Here is a 27,385-nt window from a genome sequence, read left to right on the forward strand (position 1 = left end):
CACTCACTAATCCTGACTGTATTATTATCATGTTCTAGCCATTAACACACAGCAGGTAGCCTCTATAAACTTTCTACTGCAGATAGAGGGTAAAGTGGCACTTTTCTGTTAGCAGTGAGCTGCACACACAGGCCTACTGTGTGTCCTCCGCGAGCACTGATTGAACTGCGGGCGTTGTCATGGCTACATGAAGACCCAATGAGAAGCTCGCTGTAGACGGTTGCTGAATGAAAATAACAGAGGCCATTTTGCGCACGAAGCTACGGCATCATTTAATAATAATAAAAGCGGAAACTGGAGGCAGGTTCAGTCCATTTCTGGAGAGACGCAAGAGTTGAAGAGCGTTGCTGGACAGGCGGTGCGACTGGCGCTTGTAGTAAAAAAAAAAGACAAAAAACAAAACAAGACATGCGGTAACTTGTGTCGTTAAGTAAGGCGACAGGGCAGCCTCTTCAGCGCATTGATATCCGAGCTCCAGTGACCCCTGAGAGAAGAGGGAGTTACCTTTGCTTAACGTTAGCTGACCAACACCGGCAACATCCATGCGCGTCGAAAAACAGGTGTACGGTTTCATCACACGGACACCGCACTAGCTTCCGAGCCGCTGAAGCTCGCTGTGTTTGAGTGTGTGTCTATTTCAAAGAAGGACTTCAGTCATTACACATGGAAGAGGCTGATAACCTGACGATATGTTGCGGAATTAGTCGAGTGAGGCGGCAGCCGTTTTAAGGTAGGTCCACACCGTATCAGCAGTGTTATTAAGGGGTAACGTCTTTCCCTCCGCGCCGCTTTTAGCAGCTGCGGCAGCGAATCCAACACTTAACTGATTTTGTTTGTACAGTTTATAGAGGTAAACAGGATTTTTAAAGTGTTTTTAATGCGCTACAAGCAACCATGAACATAGATGTAAACTCGACGAGACCCAGGGCAAATGAATCCGCTCATCCGGGATGCGGTAAGGTCGCCTGTGTTTCCAGTAACGTGCATAGCCTACCAGTGGGTTGCTGTTTCCAGTGCATTAAAGGGAGATGCAGTCAAGCCTGGGAGGATGTTTAATACTCGGACCACAAGCCTTTAAGCTGTAGAAATATTGCTTAACATTAGCAGTAACAGTCAGCACGAGAGACGTGCATGCTTACTTGGTTACAATAAGGATGAAGTGAGATATCCATGTTTAACCTACATCCCAAATGCTTAGGATAATCTCTATTGTTTGCTTGCACTTCTACAATACAGTACAGAATGGTATGTGTAATGAAAACAATAATTATTCAGTAATCTTAGTTTGGTCTATTATGCTGGTTTATCTAAGGCAATTTTTTTTTTACCTATTAGAGAAAATATGTTTTGTATTGTGCCCCATTTATTTGATCATACCAACACTAACCCACTTCTATATTTGCTTGTTGCATTCATTCATATTGAGAGGACTTTGAATTTTAACCAGTAGGCCCCTGACTCCTCAATGGTGCTACAGTAGTGCATTTATATGTCATATTTAAAGTCAAATGTGTTGCTGCGTTGCCCATGTCATATCTTAGTTCTGACAGAAAGCAGTAAGGAATAGTCAGCCCCTGTGTTTCTTTGGTGCTGCCTGCTTACTGGTATAAAGGGATGATGTAATGAGGAAAGAAGGGGGGGGGGGGGAGAAGACCAGCACCGATGGATGGTATCTGTGAGTCCCATTTAAATGCTGGGTGAACAGGGAGAGAGTGGGGAGGTGTCCAGGATGCACAACGTGTAACACTATCACTCCGGGAACCTCATACCACTCTCAGTGTGGCCTACCTGGCCTGTGTGTGTGTGTGTGTGTGTGTGTGTGTGTGTGTGTGTGTGTGTGTGTGTGTTGGTGTGTGTGTAGGCTTTACTGGATGGTATCTTTGATGTAGTATTCTATGTATTTCTATGACTGCATACTCATGTCTGGGGAAGAGGAAGCAACACAGCAAGGTGCAATATGACAAGCAACAGTTGACTGTTATCAGTCTCATTAGGGGCTGCTGAACCAATAAACAGCCTCTCATAGAGGCTTAAATATACACACTTAAGGGGCGATCATAGTGTTTTGACTTGATTGATTGCCAATGAGCCAGAAAGTATGTCTCTGTTAGCATTAACTCAGTTGCACCTGCCAGTTTAGAGTTACTGACTCTGTGTGTGTGTGTGTGGGTGGGTGGGTATGTGTGTGTGTGCGTGTGCGTGTGTGTGTGTGTGTGTGTGTGTGCACATGCATGTTTAAGTGAGCGGTATAGGGAGAGAGGGTGAGAGGAGGAAAGAGGATCAAGGCAGTCCATCAGGGAATAGAAGACTCTGATACATTTTCTTCTGAAAGTACAGAATGTAACAGGGGGGGTAACACTATTTCTCTCTTAATCTGTCTATCACACACACACACACACACACACACACACACACACACACACACACACACACACACACACAATCTTATTACATTTTACTTTCCCTGTTTATTTCCTTGTTTTGCTGCGCTCTATTTTTGTGTCTTCCCCTCCGTCTTCCCCTCTCTCTGCCCTTCTTCAGAGGCTGATGTCATGGCTCAAGTGGTGTGTGAAAAGCTTTCCTAATTCTTAGTCTCACTGATAATCGGGCCCGCCTGCAGGACATGCTTGTTCCCTGAACTCTCTCAATGACTAAAGCTTACCGAGCTGTTTGATGATTGTGATGACTTTTTGCCTAAGCTGCTCGGCCAGTAAAATAAATAAATTATTTATATATATATATATATATATATATATATATAAATATAAATATATATAAATTTGTTGTCGACAGTGGAGGTTGATGGGGATTGTCAGTGATTCTGGGTTAGTTTGAGCCGCCAATGTCACAATAATGTTGAATGTATCTACTAAGTTATAAAGTAATTATGAAGAATTCACATTGGCTGTATGCGCTTTCATTTAAAATGTGTTAACAAAATAAATACTTTTAGACAACCAAGATCTCCCGAGGGGGGGTTAGTTTTTACAGAAATATGCAGCGACAAACAACTTATTTCTACATGTCCATGCATGTGCACTGCTGGAGCATTTTATACTAGTTCAATATCTTAAAGCACAAATGTATAATTAGTCAAATATGTTAATGTGAAAAAATCATAAATTAATTTACTGTAAATACTATTTCGGTCCAGTGAATTTGAATTTATCCATTTCAGTGGACGTAAGAACAAACACAAGTTAGAAAGGCAGAATTAAAAAGGCTCTAAGGAGGCTTAAAACTAATTAGTGACTCAACACAGAGGTATTAGGAAGTCTATCCTGTTGAGCTATGAGGAGCTGAACACAGGTTGGTCAACATTCACAAATGCACTCTGCTGAGCTTTAGATGACGTTTGCTGCTTGCAGATCAGGATTAATCAACCAAAACAAGTATCGTTTTAACAACATGGTTTTTATCACTTATGTTTTATGAACAAAAACGCAGGCAGCACCATCATTTCTTCACTACTGTGGTATCCAGTCCATCATAGATCAAACTAGGCAATGGTGAAGGGTCTTTAGTTAAGCTATATGCTTTGTTACATCCTTCACCAGTTGACTACAACAATCAAACATGTAAAACTATTTATAATTCAGTATATAATGAAGTAAGATGTGTCCATCTGTGTTGTGCTGCAAGATAGAGTTTCTGTGAGAGCTTTCTTAATCAAGGACTGTATGAAGGTTTGACATCAGAACCCTAAAACCTTTTGAGATTATAGTTGGCTGCTTTGAAATGTATTCTAAAGGACTTCCGTATTCTTAATTCACATCACAAAGTTGTATTAGTATGTAGCTCATGCTCCTCAGTCTGTCTCAGTTGAACAACATATTTGTGGACATATTTTTCCTTTTTTGATCTGCTCCCAGGTTTGAGTGTTTTCCAGTAAGTGACACTTACTAATGTGTATATGAACAGCTCTCTTGCTTTTTATAACCTGCCACTTACTTAACTGGGAATGGCAGGGCCTTGCAGAAGCTGATAATGAATTAGGTGTTGAAACTGTACGGGCGAAACCATGTCGACGCGGCCACTGTAGTCCGGAGTGGCTCATAGGTCAAAGTGTCAGTCAGTGTATTTGAGTGCGTGTCAGTCGCTATAAAAATAGTTTGCTCTGGTACTTTAATGAGATCATTCCTAAGCTGCTGCTCTGTCATGTTGTTTTTAATTGATTTTATAAGCCTAGATCATTCCCCCACATGCAAACCTTGATGGGAGACGCTTATCAAAGTCACATTCAGTTTTAATGTGTGAGGGATGTGATTCAGAGCTGTACAATCACATCCATCAGACGTCAGAAACCTTTGTTCAGATGTCGATGGAGATCTTGTCTGTCATCTTAGAGGATAATGTCTGAAGTAAATAGATAATAACTATGATAACAAACTAAACTCGGTTGCTTCGGCCCGCCAAGTCTTTATTGGTCTCCTGATACTTCCCTGATTCTGGTTACGTCATTATCACCTGTCAGTTGTCAGCTTTTCACCATACCTCCGTGATCCTTGGCACGTGATCAGAAATTTCTGGGGGCCAGCTTCTTTTTTTTGATCATGTCTGCTGACAAACCAATCACTGTAGTGGGCTGCAGAAACCCCAAGGTCTGAAGCCAGGGTGATTGGTGGACATACTGCTACTTATCATTGGAGCCATCTGTGCCCATGTAGCTTGGATTTTTGCATTACCACTTCATCATTGGCACGAAGACAGCAAATACAGATAGTGTTGATCCACATCTCAACTAAGGCCCTCCATGTTTGAGTTAAAGGTTGGCAGCATGTTGACTGTTGCAATATTAGGTCCATTTAACATGTTGACTGACACAAGTGATGGTTTTTATGCCATTTCAACATAGGCTGTGGACTAAAGAAGGTGATGTCACTTTACTGCTTCATAAGTAAATTGAAATGAGGAAGATGGATCTCCACAAGGGGCAACATCAGTAACTAATAGCCATAGTTAGAATCCCTGTTGTTTTGGCTGTTTTTGTTTTTGTAGAAAAAAAGTCACCACTCATATCTTATCAGCATAATTGCTACTAATGGAGCCACATTACCATATGTTAATTGTTTATTTTGCAGAGACTGCTAAACTCCTCTTGAACCCTGCTGCACAGTCATTTGTTAGTTGCTGATTTCTGTGCGCGTTTTGTTGATTGTCGAGTCTAGGTGTGAAGGGAGGAGGTGGAAGTGATCCAAATAGCATATTGCACAGTAGCTGCCTGGTTGGTTTTAGGTATCGAGGCTCTAAATGTGAGATGCTAATAGCAGTAGTTACATCATCATTCTGGGAATAGCAGGGAGTCTGGGGTCTAGAGGTGCCTCTGACTGACCTCTCTGCTGTGTATATTCAGCCTGTGTGTGCGTGTGTGCGTGTGTGTGTGTGTGTGTGTGTGTGTGTGTGTGTGTGTGTGTGTGTGTGTGTGTGTGTGGTCATTTCCAAATATACAGTCCCATATGGATTACACAGCAGTAAGATTATTAATGACACAGGTGAGTGGACACATAATAAGTCTGTACATATTTACAGCCTGATATGACACCGCTGCACATGGTTAATTAGTGATAAAAAGAGAGAGAGAGTCGCTGTGTCTGCTTCTCCATGTGTGTGCATGTTCATCTGCACATCTCTGAGTGACAGTGAAAGTAAATCTCATGTGAAAACTATTTGACATTCCTGTCAGTTTCCGTGTGGAGGAGTACACTTGACACAGCATCGCACTGACGACGTTGGCTGCTGTGTGACATTAAAGCCCTGGAGGAGAGATGGGCCAGTGGAGGCTCTCTTACACCCCACTGCTCACTCTCACTGCCATTCTAACCCTAATTCATTTTTACCACGTATAACTTGACAGAGGTGTACCTACCTGATGCATTTTGAACCATAGAAGTACAATGTGCGTCCGGTTATGTTGGCGTTTGTACAGTATGTGAATGTGTGTGTGTGTGTGTGTGTTTATAGGCATAGTCTGCATTCATGTGTGTGTGCATACTGTGTGGTATGCACGCAAACACGTGTGCGTGTGGTAAAATAGAGATAGTCAACCCTGTCACTTAGCCCCCACCCATCTACACTGGGGGGTAACTTTCCAGTCTCATAGACTAGCATGCCTGAGTCTGAAAATAGCCGTATCTGATCACTGCTTCACCCAAACAGGGAACTCTCTTTCCCCGTCACTCCCACTCTTTGGCTCTCTAACTTTCTCCTCGATCTGTTGTCTCTGTGCTTCCCGGACATTAAACGGGGTAAGATCTGGGAATAAAGCTTGACCGGCAGGAGAGACTTATCCTGAGTGGAGGATAGAAGACGAATAAACAAATCAGAGTATAAGAAGAGAAAGAGGGAGGAAGATACCTGCTCACCTATACCTGACTCTTCTTAGCAAGTCTCCAGCCTTTTGGTTTTATGACGGTAAGAGTTACATTTCCTCTACTTGATGGATTGTTGCACCTGCACTCTGCTGGTTGAGAGGTCAGGGTTTTAGGGTTAATTGTCACGAAAGACCGCAGGGTTGCATTTCATTGGTTTTTAATGTGCTCATGTACATCTTCATGCACCACACACACCATTTATTAAATTCCTGTTTAAAAAAAAGTAATAGATTGAAGATTTAAATTATGGATGAACAAATACAGATTTAATTTATCTTCCTAACTCATTTCATATTTTAGTATGTTTTACTTACATTTGTGCTTCGAAAATTCTTTAATGTCACATTTCAATACACACACACACACACTCACACACGGATCATATAGTGCTGTCTACTCCCTTGTGTCTACATTAATGTTGTGAACACATCGATGCTTAGAGGGAATGTAAATTATAGAGATCTGAATAGATTTTACAACCCAAACACCAAAAGGGAATTGTATATCTGTTCTGCCAAAACCCACAATTATAGACCGAGAGTACAACTTTTGTCTTTTGTGACAGTGGACAGAGGAAATGGTGTCAAATAAAACCATGGCTGCTACCGCGGTTACCTCAGAAATAGCATCAGCAAATAACTTGGATTACAGGGTTTGTGGATTGAAACGTTTTATAGTCGACATCAATCCTAAAAGATTAATTTAGGGTTCAGGAAAAAAAAAAAAAAAAAAGGTTTGTGACTTTTAAACTGAAAAGGGAAAGTTAAAATGAAATTCACCTGTTGAACTTAATCTTACATTTTGGTATTTGATAGACTAAACAAAAGTTTTAAATTCAATCACCAAAAACTTCCTCTCATCTTTCCCTTTTCACCTTCCCATAATTTGGAACCGGAATCTTATTTTCTTCCCTCTGTCCTTTTTACATACTTCCATCTCTTGTTACACCCTTTTTCACGGTCTCTTCTTTCCCACTCAACAAAAGCCATGCTCCAATCCCTCCATTAGGCCAGTCTCAGAGGTGTTGTGGAATGTCACCTTGACCCCTTGGGTACACAGCAAGGGGTGGTTCCCAGCCTCGGTTTGTAGCACGGGTTCGCTCGGTTCCCTTTCTGCCCGACCTGACATACAGTGAAGCACTTTATATACAGTATGTTCCCTGTAAACGTCACAGGGCACCGAATGTTTCCATGATAAAAGTGACATTATTAACATGATGCTTGCAAGTCCTGCTAAACTTTATTTGCAGAACTCTTCAGTGCTTCTTATTCTTGCTTCTTCTTCAGTGATTATTATAGACAGAGATGACTTGATTGCTGGGCTGGATCTGTATGATCTGTGATGTGGGTGTAGGACGTAGTTACTCTGTTGGAAAGAGACCAAATTAAGTTAGGTTTGAACTTGATCTCTCGATTTGTATTATGTGGTCTACAATTCAGGAGCTTAAATGAAATACTATCGTTTCATTTTCAGCGGCTTAAAAACTTCAATTCCCTTGTTACTGTTACCTCTGTCCCTCCGTATCCTCATTCCTTCCTGATACTGGGTATTTGTTTAAAACCTGATGTATAAAATAACTCTAAACACAAGGCTCTTGAATTACAGCCTCATCTGAATGTGTGACTCTGGGTAAAAGGGAATCTTTCTTTCCCTGTCTGCACATTTTGAGATTATGTTGACTCGTACTTACTGACATTAGTTGTCATTAACATTAAAGCTGTCAGGGGAAGCAGTTTTGTTTTCTCCTTATTGCAATGTTGTTCAATGATCATCTTGGAAACAGAAGCGTTACAGAAGCCAAATCAATCGAATCAAACATATTGAGACTTAATTTAAACTTCTAAAGTGTCCTCTCTCTGAGATACTTCCTGTTGTGTATCCAGTCGTGACGGCAAAGTTTACCATTTCTCTTCAACCACCTGGTGAATTGTTTCCTGATTCCTTACACTCAGAGTACGTACAGATTCCTCAGATGGATTTTCATGGTGACCACCTTAGAGGGTAAAGGGTCCTGCCTAATGGCAGTAAATATAGCAGCTAATCAAGTTCCTCTTATCTTCCTGCTCAACACTTCACACTGGTACCTGGGGATTCCACACTATGTATGGGGAATATAATCTTAGCCACAGCTGATAGCCATTCTGCTTTAGTACACCACTTGGGTCAAATGGCCCGACTATTCTCAAAATAATTAGTTTTTTTTCTTCTTCGTCTTTTAGATTTAGAAAATGTTATAAAAGAATGACAAAGTCTTTACTTAACAAACTGCAAATTGGGACGTTATTTGCAGCTAATTTTGTCTCAAATCTTTCTACATGATGGTTATATTGTTCAGCCTCTATTTCCTTCCCGTAGAGGTGCAATCATCCACAACGCTTCTTTGCTGTCATGCTGTAGAGTGATCTAATTATGAGCAGAGTTTATCTCCCTCATTCTCTAGATAGCAGTGTTTACTATCTCAGTGTTTGAAGAAGCACATTTCTGAATTCCCCTGAATGTCTCTTGTCCATTAGGTAACACCACATATTAAGCAGGCCTCTTGATTACCAGATAGTGCCACATTCAACATCTTAGGCCGTATGCATTGGTACCAGATTGGATTCCAATTGGAGTGAAAGATTGTATATAAAAACATATTCTGATTGGTTTAATTTCACACATGCTGGAATGGCTTTTACTGTCGGACAGTTACATCAGCATTTGTCATTAAAACTCTTTCTCTGAAGCAACCTGATTTGGAAAACTAATTTTTAACAGCAGACATATTCAGATTCATCTTCAACCTTTTTGCTGTATTTTATGACCTGTCAATGCTATGGTACTCCTTTTTTACTGTAGATCCTCTACTCACTTGCATATGGTGGTAGTTGTGGCAATTACCTACCAGGAGTCCTGCTCTCAAGATAGGAACGTGCTCATAAAGATCATCATCCTCATTTTAAGAAGTAATGTCTATTACAGTGTTTTCTTTTATAGAGCCTGCACTTACTATCTCGTGAGCATAAGAACGTGTCGAACGCAAGGGTTTAGTTTGTCTTCAGCTGAGAGCATCACAGTTTTAAATATCACATCTTAAACTGAAAGTGTCTGAGATTCTGAGCTGACCAACAGTCGTTCTCCCTTCACTCAACCATTTGAAAAAGCTGAAGCCGTAACCGGGGCCCAGCTATAACACTAAGTCAAAATGTCCAGTCAGGAAAAGCTCAAGCTTCATCTGGGAAATTGCTTTGCCGTTCAGCCCCGTGTCCCTCCATTTGCTGATCCTATCATTTCATTGTAACTCTGCTTATATTAGCTTGTTGTGATCGTCTCAGTTTGTAGCCTGGGGTTCTAGAATGTTGTAATTGCTATGCTCTATTATAGAGCTCTACATGTAGCGTACATATCTTGCAGAGGAGGAGATGAAACATTGGCAGCTCTAGAGGTGTTGTTTACTGCCGATGCTGTGTCCCCAGACGGCTTTAGCCAGACAGCTTACATAATACACATGCTAATATTGGCTTTTGCTTCTTCAAACCTTTTTTATTTTGGTAATCTCTCATCCTCTCTGCGATCGATATCTTTTTCTGTGTTTGTCTTTTGTTTTTAATTTGCCGTGTTCTTCTACGCTTGTCCATCGTATCTTTTTGTTTTTTTTATCGTTCTCTTCCTCTCTGTGAACATCGGAGCAGTATAAAGCGAATGCATCTTTGGTTTTGTATAGATATGGTAAGATAAGAAACCCACGAATTGTCACATCCAATTCATTCTTCCTCCACAGCCCCGACTCACAGTACCCGGTGCTTGTGTTGCATAATTGCATTAGTGCTCTCAGGCCCATGGCTTTGCTCGTTAGTGGGGTTGTGATGCAATCTGCAGAACACACGGGCCTCTGTTGTTAGCAGTATGGGCAGTGAGTGGGCACGCAGGGTCAGTGTATTGACCTCCCCTATCCATTCATACAGCCAGAGGGAGGGGGGGGGGGGACGGGGGACGGAGGGAGGTGGGCTGCTAATGAGTGGCAAGGTTGAACAAACAAAGCTGATAACAGAGACTTTGTTGGACGTGGTTGTTTTTCAACTAGTAGAAAAGGTACATGGAGTAATCTCGAAGTAGATGTGTATTTGTGTGAAAGAGAGGTTTATGAAGAATCATTTGATATGAACTATTACTTCTGAATTTTGCTCTCATAGAAGACATGTTTCTCTTTTTCTGTAATGCATTAACGGCCCCTTTTATGTATAGTTTTGATTCAAACCATGATTTTGGCTGTATTTCTGACCTAAACCGTTGAGCGCTCAGGGTTATTGGCTATTCTAAATTCAAATGCTGGCCACAAAGTTCCTAAAATAAACTATGAAACCATGGCAGTTTGCTGAAACCATACAAACTCGAGCATAATAAAGCTCACTTTTACTTTTCAAAATATGTCCAAAACATGTTTTGTCACATGAATGTGACCAGGGTATAAGCAGGATAATCATTCTGATGAGTGCATTACAGGATTTTAACCCTCGGCAAGGATTTGGGAACAAGCCTCTGTGTTGTGCTTCGAGTCTTTCAACACACCTTGATGTGGATACGAACTTAATGTCACATTCTCAAATTTTGATTTAACATTTTTTACTGAATGATGAGACTTGTGGAAACATTTTGTCTTGCTTGACCTCTCCAGGGTAGGATTCGGTGTGACTGTATCCGACCTTTTAAGATGAATTTTATACAAAGCTTAAACAATAACTTGCTTTAATTCATGGTCCTACTGGGCTTAGCTTAAAGTTACCATAGCCTTGAAAGAGAAATCTGAATATCCTCATTATATATTAGCCTAATGTATCATGGAGATGAATAGGTCCACTGTACCATACAGCTACGCTCCAGTAGTTTGACTGGCTGTCGAGACAATATATTATTAACTTGTCCAAAAGGGTGGTTTGGGAATGGGACACAAGTGACAAGTTGATGTATAGTTATCCTGCTCCTGTACTGTCGTATTATAGCATTGAATTGCATACTGTTGAAATGTTTACTTGTTTGGCGTATGTCTAACATGGATACTTGAGCACAATAAACACTTGAAACTGTAAAGTACAGCGCACACTTTCAACTTTTATTTTGATTCCCAAGCCTTTCTTTTTCGTTTCTTTCCACAACCCTGCACTTCCAACATTTCTACCACAAAAATGCACCACTAAAACAACCTGGATCTAATTCAGTGATTAAGGAATGAAGCTATTCTAAATTCTGCCTCTTTTGGAGGGGGTCACTGTCCCTGTCAGTTGGGTTTCAGGCTAGCCATGTCTCAACTGAGATTTATGTCGCGTCCCCAGGGACATTCTGTTGCCTTGTCTGTAGGGGATTTGTTCTCTCTGATCTCCCCTACTCACACACTTTCTTGTTAAGTTACACATTAAGTAGAGTGTTGCACAAAGTATCCGTTACTATTTCTGCCATAATGTACATTTTTCTTATTAAACTTTCAACAGCTGATAATCTTTGGTGTGTGTATAGAACAGCTGAACATAAAATGGTTATCTGATGACTTTTTGGTTCGGACTTTAAATAGATTTGCTAAGGAGCTTAATCTGCTGACATCCTTTGAGTATGTCTCAGTCTGAGTGACCACTTCAGGGTCAGGACCCCTGAAGCCATAGTCGGCTTATCTCCAGTGATTGTTCACTCTCTCCTACTGTCCACACACACACACACACACACACACACACACACACACACACGCACGCTCAGTTAAAATGTCATTCTGGAATTAATTAAATAAATGGAAATATGGTTATTTGAAATATACAATTGAATTAATATGACTAATGAATTCCAGTAACATTTTTATACTGAGAGTTATAGTTCATCCCAATAAGTTGAGTTTTGTATATTTTAATGAGTTCAACCATTTTACAATTTATTTAAATATTAATATAATCATTGATATTTTATTTTATTTTATTCATTCATAACTAAATATATGTATTTAGTGTTTGGAGTCCAATTGCTGAAGAGGTGCACCCTGACATAAGTAACTGAAATAGTAAATCTTTGGATCTCTCCCTTATCTTTTAGATATGTTAGCTAGTTAGTGAAGAAGGGATTAATTCATGAAGGACGATTGGAAGATCTTGTTGACATCTACAGAAAGCACACGACTGAAAACAAGTTGTATACAATTCTTAAATATTGCTTTCGATTTCATCATCGTTGTTTGTTTTATGTTTTCATTTTTAGAAATGTTCTCATGGAAGAACGGTGGCACGTTTGTTTTTACACACTTGTTTTGTCTATGCCAAGGCAAACTGCCAGTGACTAATGGAATCCCGGCCAGTTCTCTTTGAGGACATCGTTTGTATTTTTCTTTCCTTCCTTTTGTGTTTCCATTACACTGTCTGGGTCACATTTTTCTTCATGTTGTTGTTTTTTCAGGACATATCCCTTAGTATAACGACCTAGCCAAATAACCTTTTTCTTTTGACAACGTTGTCAAAGAGGAGGATGCCTTTTTATAGAAACCGTTTCTGCTGATGAGCTCAAACCAATGGTATTGTTCTTCTAATAAAGAAACAATGAAGAATGAGTTTCCTACCTACCGTAGTTTCCCCAGTGTCTTGTGTTTCAAAAGGATTCAAAGCTCAAACCCTATTAGTTCACTGATAAGAACCGAATGGGTCCCAGTGGGTCACTCAAAAGACTAATGAGACTTGATGGGCTTGTGGTGTTGGACATCACTGCTTTCTGCGGCTTATAGCTCTGACTTGGGTATATGCAGTCCCACAGCTATTACACTCAGTAATCATCTACACACCAGTCTCCAGAGTGGCCTACCAATGCCTAAATTACAGTCGATGGATAAACCACGGCGAAGTAAGAAAAGAAAAATGACTCGGAAGAAACCTCGCATACCAAATGCCTTGGCCAGCAAAACTAGGACAAGATTTGAAAACAACTCTTAGGAAATGAAGGTTTCATGTTTGTCATCCATTCAGTAAAGATATAGTGTAACGTAATGTAGAGAACATATCAACACAATTTACTGTAATCAGAATTATTCAAGTAGGTTTTCATAACACAAGGAATGTTCTAATGGTTTCTAATGGTGCATCCATAAACACAGTAATGCAAAATAAGAGAAAATATAGAAATATTTTAAAAATTTAAAAAGAATGTGTACAAGAATATACAAAAAAAGGAAAATACAATAAGAATATGACAAAATTACTGTGAGAAAATATATACAGTATATCTGTAATTCTCCAACAGCTTGTAAGTATTACGTTCGGCATTACGTCTTAGAGAAGCATTCCCTGAATATTTCTGGGAACATTTGGTGTGTAAACTGTATACTGTGATGTTCATACGCATAAGCTGCTCATGATGTTTCACTGGCTCTAGAAAGTGCTGCACATTTTGTGATTTTGTAAAGCTTTAAAAAGGTCTGAACAGTCAGTGAGAGTTGTTTGGAGGTGTAGAGCCTGGCGGGTTTTCTTCAAGTGTCCAGCCATAACATTACACCACAGCCACAGCTGCTGTGTCGCCGCTGATCTGTCCCCAAGAAACATGATCCTGTTTATAATCTGACCATCATTTGGACAGCGACTGCCTCCGACGCCAGACCCATGATTTACCCCAGTGCATCTGTGTGTATGTGTGCTTTTCAGAGATAGATTTACGAGGGCGCACTGTATGAGCGTGAGGGTTAGGTCTTCAGGGGGCTGAAAGTATCCCACGGTGCATGGCTTGTACCACAAGTAATAACATTTCCTCCTCAGTCACCAGCGTTAACTGTGTAGTGGTAGTAAACAAAGTAGTTGGGTGTGTTAGTAAATTAGGGTTTATTAGTGATTTTGATTATTCTTAATTACTTGTTCATATATAAGAGGGTGATGTACAGTATTTACAAGTTACACCTGTTGCTGAAGAGCGCTTGTAAAGATTCAGTATTATGTGTTTTGACTTCCTAGAAATGTTCCCGAAGGCCTCTTTACGAGTGTCTACGAAACACTGTCCGTAACAAACTACTGTTACTGTAAGTAATACTGTCGCATTGCTTCTGACACTGCTTTGGCAAAACGTAAGCCTACAACATAATTGATGACCAATAAAATTCCAAGTACAATTCACACGACCTCTTTATGAAATAAGAACTTATTTACTTTTATTGACTGCCTACCTCGGCACAGCTTTTATCATCTGCTCATATTTGTTTTTGATTGGACAGACGTAGATAAAACATACATTTGGATTTTGTTATTAAATAAAGTGTAAAATAAATTAACTCTATATTTTTCTTCTTCTCCATATAGCAAGTTTTACAAGTACAGGACATTTTACAGTTTAAAAATGTACTTCTCTATGTCTTTAAATTTCCTCTAACATAGTTTGGCATTGTGGTACTGCAATTATTTTGTTACTTATTAGCTGACATAAACACTTGCTCTTATATATCTGCATTACGGTAATACAACATATGTGTTCTAATGAGAAACCTTGTGCTGCCTCAGTGAGAATAATAATTAATATTGTACGTTATGTCATAATAATGAAAAGTTTTATTAGCATCACAACGTCATCATGATGAGAATAATTTGATATAATGACAATATGTATTATGAGTCAAAATCAGGTGTTATAATGAGAAAGGGATCTCAGAAATGTTCTTATATCTGGATGCCTGTGAAGTTTTCAGCGTGGTCAAATACATGGTATGCCATCCATCCAGTGCCACTCACCACCAGAGCCAACTGCTAAGGCAGTGTATACATTCATGGCAGAATATGGCCGCATAACCTTTCCAAAATAAGCCCCAGTCAAAGATCCTCACAATTATCAGGACTTTACTTGTCACTGTACAATGAGGTCCAGAGTTGCGAGTGTTGAAGCAAATGTATACGAGTAATACATTATCAGGTCCTGTCATACCCAGAGCTGTAACAGGATTCAGCACGAGTCCAAGCACAGACTGTAACCTGGGTATGTGCTTTCATTATTACACTGCCTTTATGTCTTAGGGGAGATCCCTATTCACTGACTTGCAAACACAATTTGTGTTAACATAGACCTTTTTATGTACTATAGGGACATAATCATAAGTACTCACTCGGCTCACTGAAGAGGGCACAGCTGACACATCTGTACATTGTACTCTCCTGTGTTGAACATAGAGACTGAAATAATGTCATTAAAAAGAGCATATCGATTAATTTGGGTGTGCTTACTCTGCTTGTACTCAATAGATGAACTTACAACAGAGGCACACTAGGTATTTGCTCTGCTCTATGGTAACTGAACACATTGTTACACAGTATTAGCAGCTGTAAGATTAACAGGTGTTTTGTAATGGACAAGAATATTCCACAGAAAACTGTGACCCTTTTATACAGTTCACCCAATGTAACACAAACACTCTCTTTCCAGGATTAAAAGCACTTGAAATCAGTGATAAGCACATTTATTATTACACTTACCGACCCTCAATTAGAGAAATAAATCTTGGCCAAATGAAGTTGTAATTTCACTGCTTGTGAGTATTTAAAGAGTTCTGGAGACATCTACTCTAACACTACTGCACATCACTTTCCCAAAACTTCACAACAATATCTACGTGTGTGTGTGTGTGTGGTGTGTGTGTGTGTGTGTGTGTGTGTCATAGTTATTTATATAGCAGACACGCATGATCCCTACTGCAGCCACTGTAGGCTGTCACTTGTAGTATCTGTCATACTTTTTAAGTCCTGTGATGACACACATGTGGATACATTTACGCAGCGACGCAATAGTCTGCGTTGCGCCTTTTGCCGTTTGATGTGTACCCTATTCATATCAATCATGCGCCATACTGCAACAGTTCCAAGAAAGGTTCTTATATAGCAAGAGGCAGGCATCACATATGGGTACAGTTAAGTAAACATGGCATTCTGTATCATTTATCATTTATGTTATTTATGTTTCATCTGTGTGCTGTCAAGCATTTGCAAAGGTCATTAAGTCACTCAGCTGGAAGAAGTTATGTTTCCACATTTGGATTCCATGGGTTTAGGCTTTGGCTTAAGAATCTTTTTGATCATGACAGGCAGTATGTGTTGATTTAATTTAAACGTACACGTTTCTTTGCACAGTGCTGCATCATAACTCAAAGTCAGAAGGAGTTAAAAGAGTATAAGTGACGGATCCCTTTTAGCTGCACCAAATCACAGACTGTTGAAATACATTTCTGTTCACCTTGAAAACATTTATGTTTGAAACAAAACATACATTTTACTGTCAGATGTCTATCGAATATCATTTGTCTTGTTGTTAAAGCAGTTTAATAAAGAACCGGATCAAAACAGATAAAGGTTCTTATTTATTGTATTAATGCGTTTCAGCAAGAAGCGATCATCAGCGTCTTTATTTAGTGGAAATTGACTTGCAGGTATACAGCATTCCTACTTCTAAACATCATTAATCTCTCCAGAATTTCCCTGCACAGAGATTTTGGCTCTTTTAAGTTGTGCGATTTTGAAATCAAAGTAAAACTGATGACCTAGTGGGCAGGAGGAAGCTGGCGGATTTCCAAAATAAATGCTTACATTTGAGATTTGACACAAAAGAGGTTAATGCAGAAAAATGAGATTGGTTCTTTATAATTACAACAACTCAATTGTTTATTGTAGCAGTCTCAGGAAGGTCATTTTTTAAATACAAGTCACTGGAAAGGACTACAAGCGTTGCTCTCTGGCAGTTCTCCAAGACATTCAGTGCTTTTCTGAAATACTTTGTTTTTGTTTTGCAGGAAAGTGTGTCCCCCTGCAGTAGACCCGTAAGAAGTGCTCTTCAATATGAATACAGGTATTCAAGTACACACACACACACACACACACACACACTCACTGTATGAGATTATGAGGGAATCATCCGTCCATTATGTTTGCTTGGCAAAACTGAATAATTCTGTTTTAATGTTTGCAATATATCTTGTATGACAAATGAAGTGAACATAAAACTACTGTTTACATGTGATACTTTACAATAGACAGTTCTACTCTACAACAGGCATGAGGCTATAATTCTATTCCTGACCCCTTTTCACCACTTTGGTGATTGATTATTTATTTGGTCTGGTTTATTGTGACTGAATGCATCAATAAGAAAAGTAACCCAGTCTCTTTTAACCACAGTGACGTAACCCTCCCTCAATGCATTCCATAAGCTTTGTCCTAAACTCGGCAGCCATCCCGAGCTAAAGTGCGTATTACAGCAGAAGAATCGATGAAGAGTAATCCGTCTTTGAGTCTTATCCACACACCACTGCGTGTGTGGCTGCCAGTGGTAGCTTGACTCATCTTGGTTGTTTGCCTGTATTTATAATATAGAAGCGGACACATGCATAGCTTTGGTCTTTGTTGGTTGTCACAGATTTTAAACCACCTGTATTGTCCAATAGTTTAAATTGTAAAGAACTGATCTCAGACCTCAACATTTTCTGTGGAAGAGCCCTAACCCTAACCCGCATAATGTACCAGAAATAGTTAGGCTTGTGTAAACTAGCACAATACAACAACTTCAAACTTCAACCTTTTACATTTTACAATCACATTTTACAATTGTGCTGTACACCAGCTTCATCACATACGCTGAGCTCATGCAGTAATAAACCAGGCTCTTTTAAAATGCATGTGCTTTGCCTCTGTTTGATTGTTTCTGCCTTGACACATTTGTGTGTGTGTGTTTTTTGTATATGCATGTGCATGTGTGCTGCTGCTTCACCTGCCTGGCTGTGATTTCTCAGATAGCGGAGGATGCTCTCGCAAAAGCGTGGCCTTGTCACTCATGCTCTCTCCCATGAAGAGGGTCCAGAGCTCACCAAATCTAGGCTCAGGTACTAACACTCACAAACACTCTACAGAGTAACACATGTGTGAAAAAGAACTTGTATAAGTAGTTTAAATACTGGCCTAAACTCTCTCTAAAGCATGAGGTAAGTCTTTTAAAAAGTGGCTTGTTTTTCAAAATCATGTTTGAGCTTTATCAACCTGATATGGCTTGAGCATATTTGAAATGTTTTCATGCTGCCTCAGTATGCTTCAGCAATGTTTGGACTGTGGGATGCCTTTTTGTCTGTTTACTGTGTATTCCTTTTATTTCCTTTTGTTTAGTCCCTCCAGTCTTGAGCCTGTGTTTGCTTCCTAATTTGGTCATAAATGAAACTGTAAATCTTCCTTTTTTGACAGCTCTCATTTGTCATGCTCTCACACTGCTCCATGTCCTCTCCCCACCCTTTTGTGTAGTTTACTCTTCCTGTTGTTTAAATAATAAACGTTCTCCTCTGTCAGCATTGGTTAGACATGGCACAGCTCCCTAGACCTTTAAGCTCTTGGAGGATGATATGTTCTTGGATGGGATTGTGTGTTGACTAAATTGGCAGCATTCTGCTTTATCCTTCCTGGCCAGTGTAGATCTACTGAATGTATAAGCTCCTTCATCCTAAAATTGTTGCCTTTTTTCTTTTCACACATCATTTGAAACTATATTAAGGATGACTTGGGGGGGGAGGAGGGGGGGGAAAGGATCCTAAAATATATTCTCAGATTCCAGAGGCTGTAGCTGGCCGTCCCCAGCTGCCTTTTCCTTTACTCTGCTGAAAGAGCAGTGTTTGTGCCTGGACCATGTCAGCATCCAGGTTAATTGCTGCACCCATGTCAGAATATCTGCACATTCAGCTTCCCTTCAACAATAACAGGGCACTGTCTAAAAACTGATGAGCTGTTGTCAGATATAGAAGGTTCAGGAGCATGGTAGGACTGACCAAACCACCACTCGCAGGGCGATGGCATCCTGTGTGTAGCCACTAGAGCATTATTTTGCAGGAAACATGCAGGTGTCAGCTTCTGAGGGACCAGTACTCTCACCGTTGCTGTTTAGCATACTGTTATACTTGGAGTCTACACTCCAAAATATGCAATTATAGGCTCAAGAAAAACAGAAAGTACCCTCTGGAGTGGTTCCAGCTGGAGACTAGAGAGTAGACGTTGAGGAGTGTGACGTGGAGTTCTGGCTTGAGCCACGTCCACTTGTAAAACTAGATGTCTATATTGCTGTGAGCTAGCTATCAATATCAAGAGTAGCGAGTGCAAAGATAGCACGATCCATAGAGCATTTATTGGAAATGTGCCAGGTAAAAGAAATGAACCTGAATTATCCATTCAAGACTACTGGCTCTTTGCATAGTTTTCTTTTTTGTATCTTTATGTTCAATAATGGGGCTCACTTTAGTGTGCTCTGGAGGACTTTTTCCTTTATTAGTTCAATTAAGTTTGGATGCGCATGAAATGCCTTAAGCACTCTTCTCCTCTTTTTAATGTACACAGTTTGCAGTCATTTCTAAAACAGAGCCAGAAACTGTTAGCACATTTGTACCCACTGCACATAAAGACCTTAAGAAAGCCAACTCTCAAACAAAGAATCTATTGATGCATCTTCAACTGATGCTGGTGATGCTGTACGAGTTCGGATTTTTAGAAATCTGTAATGTCTGGTGCCTGTGAATTTGTGTAGTTTTCACTTTCCGTCTTCAGAAGATATCGGGATAACAGCAGGTGATATGGTGTTTGTTTTCAGAGCTTTGTCTTCTCTCGTCTAGTTTCTCTTTCTCACACTAAACATTCTCAAGCATTTGTGAGATGACGACTACTTTAGACGTAACCCTGTGCGGTAGTGTTGACGTTTGTTGTCGGGATAAATGTGACCACGCATGTCACTTATTGTTGCCATGTCTTCTCTGTTCCCTCAGAGAGTGATTCTCACTCATCAGACTTGGGTAAGTCTCTGTTCCTTGTATGAATTTGAGTTAAGACTCTTTGGAGAGAGAAAAAACTACGAAACACACCATAGTGTGTGAGGATAAAATGATTAACTTTATCTCCAGATTCTTGGCGGTCACGCAGCGTAACCGATGGCTTTAAGAATGGAGACGCCAGCAGCTCATCTCTTGCTGCCAAAGGCTTCCGCAGTGTCAGACCCAACCTGCAGGACAAAAAGTCACCAACACAGGTAAAGTGTCTCACACGTCACACTGACAGATGTTGGCATTTGTGTGTTTTTCCTTTTCAAAATAAATGCTATTTAGAGTGTAATTAAAAACATTGGTCTGTGTGAAAAGTGTTTTCTAAATCATACCACACACTATCATCATAATTATGGATAATGTACACAGAGAACCATGTGGTATTTCTAAGTATGCATTTGGAACAACTGTATGACTTGTATCAAGCTTTGCACTGATGATTTTTCTTTGTTGTTGTTGCTTGAACTTACGTTGGCTGTTGCTTTCTAATTGGCCAATAAGGATATCGATCACGTTCCATTGCCACCCCCAAGGAAAGAGAGTTTCCACTTCTCACACACGGGCACTAATCCGCCAGACTACAGCTCCCTTGTTGCCCTGGCTGATGATTTCAACCCTGGAACTGCTAACATTCACGCAGAAGGAGAAATCAGTTTTAAACGAGTCCGTCACTATTAATAGCACATCTTCTTACTCTTACTCAGAGATCAATGCAAACGCAGTCCAACAGGCACACCAGTTCACTGTCCCAAATGACATCATCAACTGTAGTGCATCTGCCACCACTAATACACAGACCCAGGAGCGTAAGGTTTCCTCCCTCAAGCTAACCCCTGTCACCATCCCTGACCCCCCAGCTCGTTGCAACTCGTACCTTGACCCCCAACCTAAGACCCAGACCACAGGTTCTCCTCCACCTCCTCCCCCACCTCCACAAAGGGGTTCCACCCTTACACAGGCAGCATCGCTCTCTGTCCACTTGGGCCCCGAGAATATGAAACAACCAGAGTGTCAGCCTTCAATCAACACAGCGGAGATCAAGGTCCAAGATCTCGCCCCAAATCATACCCCACGTCCATCTCCATCCAAAGTGGAGATAACGAAGGCTCCCCCTGCAGTTCCACCAAGACCTTCTCCTGCTGAACTGTTGGTACATAAGTGACTATATACTGTAACAACAGAACAGAAGAGAGCAACTGTTGTGTCCATTTTAAGGTCACTATAATACAACGTCGCTGGGTTTTTGTCTTTGGTGACATCAAGAGTGATAAAAGGGTAACACACTGGCTGCATCACATCATTTGATACCCACACTAAACATGTCAAAGTAGACATACCGTAGCCGGGATGTGTCAAATTCAGACGCCAAAAGTAAAAACATTTCTGTTTTTCTGGTGGCATACGAACACTGGGAAGTCTGACAATGGTGTTCCTCAAAGCCACTATTGTTTGGCCTCACATAGAAAACAAGAAACGCGGGTGTTTTTATGTACGTCATATGATGCTTATGTGTGATGCCCTTTAGTTTGTTAGTATTGGTGCTGCCATCCATCCAACCAAACTAATTGTGGTTCTACATGTGTGAACTCATACTGTATGTGTGATAACCAACTGTTTATTTATTTTATACCCTGTTGCTGTCTGTATACTGTATTTAATGCCTTCCACAGAGTTTGAACTAACAGCCTATCGCAGCATTAGCCATGTTTCAGATGATGATGCTGCAGCCTCATGACACTTTCACCTTCTCTTAGGCTCACGTGTTTTTTCCACAATGTGGCTAATGAGTGATCTCACTAAGCCCTCTCCTCCTTTCCTCTTTTTCCAATCAACTCCCTCTCCCTCCAACACCAGGGGCCTCCCTCCCCTGACCCCACAGCCCAGCACTCCCCCTATCGCTGCCACAGCTCAGAATCACTCGACTGCCTGTCAGGCCTAATGCCCAAGGCTCTGTCACCCACCCCGTATGTTCCTAGTGGAGCTGGTGCAGCCAGCAGGCCGAGCCTTCCCACAGTCAGCGGTGTGATCACCGGAGGCTGCGTGTCACCCTCGGCCTCTCCCGTGACTGTGTCAGCTCTCAGCCACTACTCGTCATCCACGGTGGGTCTGCTGGACGAGCTGCAGATCTGTAGCCTGGACTCACCTGGTGCATCGCCCACGCCATCGCCCACCCTCAGCCTTGTCTCTTCCTACACACCCACTGCTGGCCCTGATGATGTGCTAACAACCTTTGTGGCCTCCACTGCTGCAGCAGCTACTGTCACTAACGTAATTATTCCAACAAGTCACTGCTGTAACACACATTAGCAAACACCAATGGTTTCCTCCCTCTCCCCACTCATTCGGATGGCTGAACCAAACTTTTACAAAATGTGCTACTACTACCGGTTTTTACCCTTTCACTAACCATCATCTACAACCTAATGTTCCCTTATTATAATAATGTGTCTGTACTCAGGAGGACTCTGTCTATGTGCTTGTCTATGTTTCTCTTTGTTGTGCCTTTTTTTGCAATCCAATTCAATTCTACTGTCTCTTAAGGCCAGTTCGGATCAAAAATTCATGACGAGACAAAACCATTGTAGCAGGGTGAAGTTGAAAGCTGGCTTTATAATGTAAGAGGACTGTAGTTGAGTTTCCTGTCTGCTCATTATATTTCCCATTCGAATAGATGTTAGGGACCCTGCGACAGAATCGTATCTCTTTTAATAAGACTGAATTGACATTTTGACATACTGACATTGGCTTTTTGTTTGCTAAGCAATGAGCTGGGTGTCTATCATGTCAATCAAAGTCGCATTTCATTGTCACTGTTTACTGTTTACATTTGTACACAAGATGACCGGTACGTGGTGATGGCCTGGTGGTCTAGTGGTACGCCTTCCAAACAAAACACCAGAAGGTTGCGAGTTCAATACCAGAGCTGCCACCATTGTACCCTTGAGCAAGTTACTTAACCCCAAGTTGCTCCAGGGAGATGTCCCTGTAGTTAGTTCACTGTAAGTCGCTCTGGATCAGTCGGTGTATTGGCAGTTCTCAAAGTAATGTTAGTTACTCAAGGATGAAATGATCAGAGTTTGGATGACTAAGGTCACAAAACACATTTTTTGGCATATCTAAAGAATTCAATGTTATGACAATTTTACACAAATGTCTAATAGGATAAAATGATGAAGTGAGGACATTTTGGACAGCCATGGAAGACAATAGACGCGTGTCAGATGCGTACGAGACAGAAGACTGAAAAACCTCAATAGGTTTTGTGTGTTGCTTTAATGTGAGTTGATCACTTTGTTTTTTGTTGCACTTGGTATTTTTCGCTAGATAGTCATTGGTTTTTAGAGCGATCATGAATCTTTGATCCAAACTCACTGGCCTTAAAATGAAAATGCTTTTTGTTTTTATCGTTTTGTCACATGAAATCATAAGTTCCTGTGTTGAATGGGAGAGCAGTTCTTCGGAAGAGCCTCCCATTGTGTCCGTTGTCTTGTTTGTCACAACTAATTTTAAAATGAAATGTATGTGAATCTCAAAGACTTGTTTGCTCTTCTGTCTGTTTCTGAAGTGAAGTGATTCAATAAGTGCCCCTTCCCCTCACTACCACTCACTAACTGTTCTTACATTGTACAGTCACTTCAGTTTCAGCAACTCCTCAGCCACATCAGCCCTAATGTCTGTCTACATCTCCTTTGATAAGCTCCTCTAAAGTTTCATAGCAATATGATGACTAATAATGGATTCATAAAACTACTCATTCTCTTGTTTCGCTACTTATCTTAACTTGGACGGCAACTTTCCTCACTGTTAATGGAAATGTGTACATTTTTGCTGCCATCTGTGATGTATGGTGACTGATTATCTCTGTTTCTGGCTTATGGCTCACTCCTAGGGCCAGGTCCTCTCTTACGCTATGAATGGAAGTGCTCCACAGAGGCCCCTCTCTCCTCCTTCCTATCCTCCTCCCCCCACCTCCTTCCACACTGGGCTCCAGAGACAAAGCAGGAGTTCAGGTGAGTCACTGATCTATTGTCTCTTTATTTGAGCCTGGGGACACGACATGTCTCCGCCCAATGCTTGCACCGGGTGTACCCCAGTGCTCTGAGGTGTGTCGCAGTGCTTCAAAGCGCTCACCCACCATTGCTAGAGTTCAATGGCCTTCATTGGCCGTGCGCAGACTCACCCACTGGCACATATTTATTTATAAATTTATCCATGGTCTGCTGCCAACTTATCTTTTGTGGGTATATCTCCCCTAGAACCAGTAATTATTATTCGCGCTCAAATGATGACTCCCTCCTGCCGTCTGTTCCGAAGGTTAGCGCTGAAATGGGCAAACAGGCGTTGATGTTCTCTGCCCCGGCAGCCTGGGACCGCTTGCAGACAGATTTGTGGCTGATCCCAATTAGAGCTTTTAAAAATGTCGTGAGGGGTTTGGAGGCTAATTCAATTAGAGATTGTACTTGTTTCCCAATCTAGATCTGTTTCCTCCTGCTGCGTGTATGTAGTTTGACATATTGTACTGTGCGTTGATATTGCATGTGTGTCGTATGTGTTTGGAAATGTTTTTTAATGTTTGCGTGTATCTTGTTATGAAACACTGCTGCTGTCTTGGCCAGGGCTAGGGAAGTCATTATGCTCTTCATCTAAGTTCCTGCTCTCCTTAAGAACAATTAGATACACAAACACACAAATGCAGAACATGACTAAACCTTCTGGTTGTATATTATATTAATATAGCCTGCTCTGAAATAGTTCAAATGCTTAGAATTTCACGAATGTAAATCTTTTAAGGACCTTATAATTAACCTCCTTATTATTGCCCATATCAATCGATGGTTAACGGCTCTTTTAGGTAAATATATTTGTTACAAGCCCAGCATATTACGTGTATATATGTGTATATACATTCAGTTGGATTTTAAATGGAGATTAAAAGCAGTGCTTGTTTTTGTACTGCTCGATCTTGAGGCATGCAAAAGCGGCAGTCAATTTAAGGATGATTCATCGTCCGCTTGTTCAGCTGGTGTCGATGCCCAAACTTGAATCTCTGTTTTGATTATTAGTAGGAAGAACTGACTGAGAGCGTCTTCTCTTTTCTCTCCACATATCCAGAGGGCAGCGAGTCGTACACCAGAGAGTCTGTGGTGCTGGGCCACACCAGCGTCAGCAGCACGGTGCCCATCGCCCGCTTCTCAGAAGAAGAGAAAAGAGTGTCCGTTATTAAAGCCCCTCATTACGAAGGCATCGGCCCCGTGGACGACTCTGGCATCCCTATCGCCATCCGCACGGTGAGGTCAAACATACACGGAGCTGAACACACTGGTGTGCAGCAGATTTACTCCGTTGGGTCCTGTAGTGATGCACAGGAGTGTCTTTTGACCTATTTCTGTTGTCTTGGTATGATGTGATCAGGGGATTACGTTCAGCTGTCAGCAGCTTTGACCCGATGTTAAAAGCCTTTTCTCTCTGCTTCGCCGTCTCTCTTTCACCCTCCCTCTGTGCGCTAGTTATAAAGAGGAGCTCGGACCGGGTCTTTTGCTAAAGCGCTTCAAGGTCCTCGCCGCTTCCTTGTACAAAGTGTGTGTCTGTGCGTTATCTCTGTTCAGACTCTTCGTGTATTAACACTTCACTCAGTTATACATTTCCCAAGGAGCAGCATTTAGAGGCGGACATGTTCAACAACAGAACGAGTGAGCCAGAGAAAGGTACAGGAGGAATGAGAGACGGGCAATAAAAGCAAAGAAGAAGAAGAAGAAAGAAAAATCTAATAAAAAGCTGGAAAGAAGGAACACAGATGCTTCTTGTTGTGAGAAGACAAACATTTTTGTGGGCACTTTATTTGGTAACCATGGAGAGTGAAGTGGTAATTGGCCCGTCTCCTGGCCGCGCCGATGCTACATGCTCAGTCACACACACTCCTTCACTGTGGAGCCAAACTGCCTTTTCTCTGACCAGAGTCCAGACAGCGTGTTTAGTGCTGCGGAATAAAGGGAGGATTAAGTCTCTCTGCCATTTGATAGCTCTTTTTTGAAGTGGCTGCTAGATCTATACTGTAAACACAAAGACACGCATACCAGGGTTTCTCCTCAACCTCCGAGGCAGAGCACCAGGAGCTCAACATGGCCTCTGTATCCTCCATGCTGTGAAACCGAACCTGCTGACATTGATTTCTGAAAGTACACACCATCACCTTAACACACACACACACACACACACACACACACACACACACACACACACACGCAGTCATACCAAAACAAACTGCAATGTGGCAATTTCATTTAGTGAGTATGCTTTAAAAGCTGAAATATTCACTGTACACACATTCAGATTTCTGTTTAATGGTGATGAAGAATCTTGTGTTTAATAAAAAAAACAATAAGATAAAATAACAAAGAATGTAATTGTTTGAATGCAACATCTATTCCTCTCTTTAAGTCGCAGCGAAACGGGAATTAGAGAACTCTTTTATAATCTGTAATGTGACCTATTTCCAAGCAAACTGGATTTGTAGATGAGGTAATAACTGCAAGAGAGATTGAAATCCAATCCTCAAGGCAAACACAGAATTGGAACTTGGAAAAGGACTTTTTCATTTCACTGTAATGTGTCTTTAATGAAATTCACTTTTCAGACTCTTTTGTCACCGGCTATAGTGGTTAAATAAATACATGAAATACCTTTCAGATGCCTTGAAATGAGTGAAATAGTCTGCTGCAAATAATTCTTGTCAAGATTTTTTATCGATAATAGGTAAAAAGAAGATTTAATCATCCTCAAGCCGTATGGAGAGTGTCTCATGCGATGAATCTTAACTAATTTATTCATGTCTCAGCACAAGTTAAATTCTCTGAGTGAAATTTGTATCTCTAGAAAGGCTGAGAGCGTGTTTTTCTCTTACTCTATAAGTACTCGGTCCCATAAAACGGTGGCAATCTTCTATCTTCAGCTATCCAGTTTATGTTGCATTTCGCGGCACATAAATCTTTATGATTATTTCTCTCTCCACAGACGGTGGATAGGCCTAAAGATTGGTACAAAACGATGTTCAAACAGATCCACAAGGTTCACAAAGCAGGTACGTCTTTAATGAATAACACTAAAATGCAGAAATGTCCCATTATTTGATGTGATTTGAGAAATTGGCCATGCTGTGTGTGTGTGTGTGTGTGTGTGTGTGTGTGTATCTCTGTGTGTCTGTGAATGTTGA

The 27,385-nt window shown here is 40.9% G+C and overlaps 1 protein-coding gene across 1 annotated transcript in view; it reads left to right on the forward strand.

The window, feature by feature from the left end:
* Positions 1 to 295: 295 nt before the first annotated feature.
* The window catches only part of sorbs2a (sorbin and SH3 domain containing 2a), a 47,420-nt gene continuing 20,330 nt past the window's right edge, over positions 296 to 27,385 (forward strand). The window contains 9 exon segments of the mRNA XM_029441969.1: positions 296 to 730; positions 17,125 to 17,180; positions 18,121 to 18,210; positions 20,122 to 20,148; positions 20,257 to 20,381; positions 22,030 to 22,443; positions 24,065 to 24,185; positions 25,288 to 25,463; positions 27,187 to 27,253. Coding sequence (XP_029297829.1) covers positions 17,171 to 17,180; positions 18,121 to 18,210; positions 20,122 to 20,148; positions 20,257 to 20,381; positions 22,030 to 22,443; positions 24,065 to 24,185; positions 25,288 to 25,463; positions 27,187 to 27,253 — 1,030 coding nt within the window. The 5' untranslated portion in view covers positions 296 to 730; positions 17,125 to 17,170.

Source organism: Cottoperca gobio, chromosome 1, assembly GCF_900634415.1.
Source record: "Cottoperca gobio chromosome 1, fCotGob3.1, whole genome shotgun sequence".
NCBI lineage: Eukaryota > Metazoa > Chordata > Actinopteri > Perciformes > Bovichtidae > Cottoperca > Cottoperca gobio.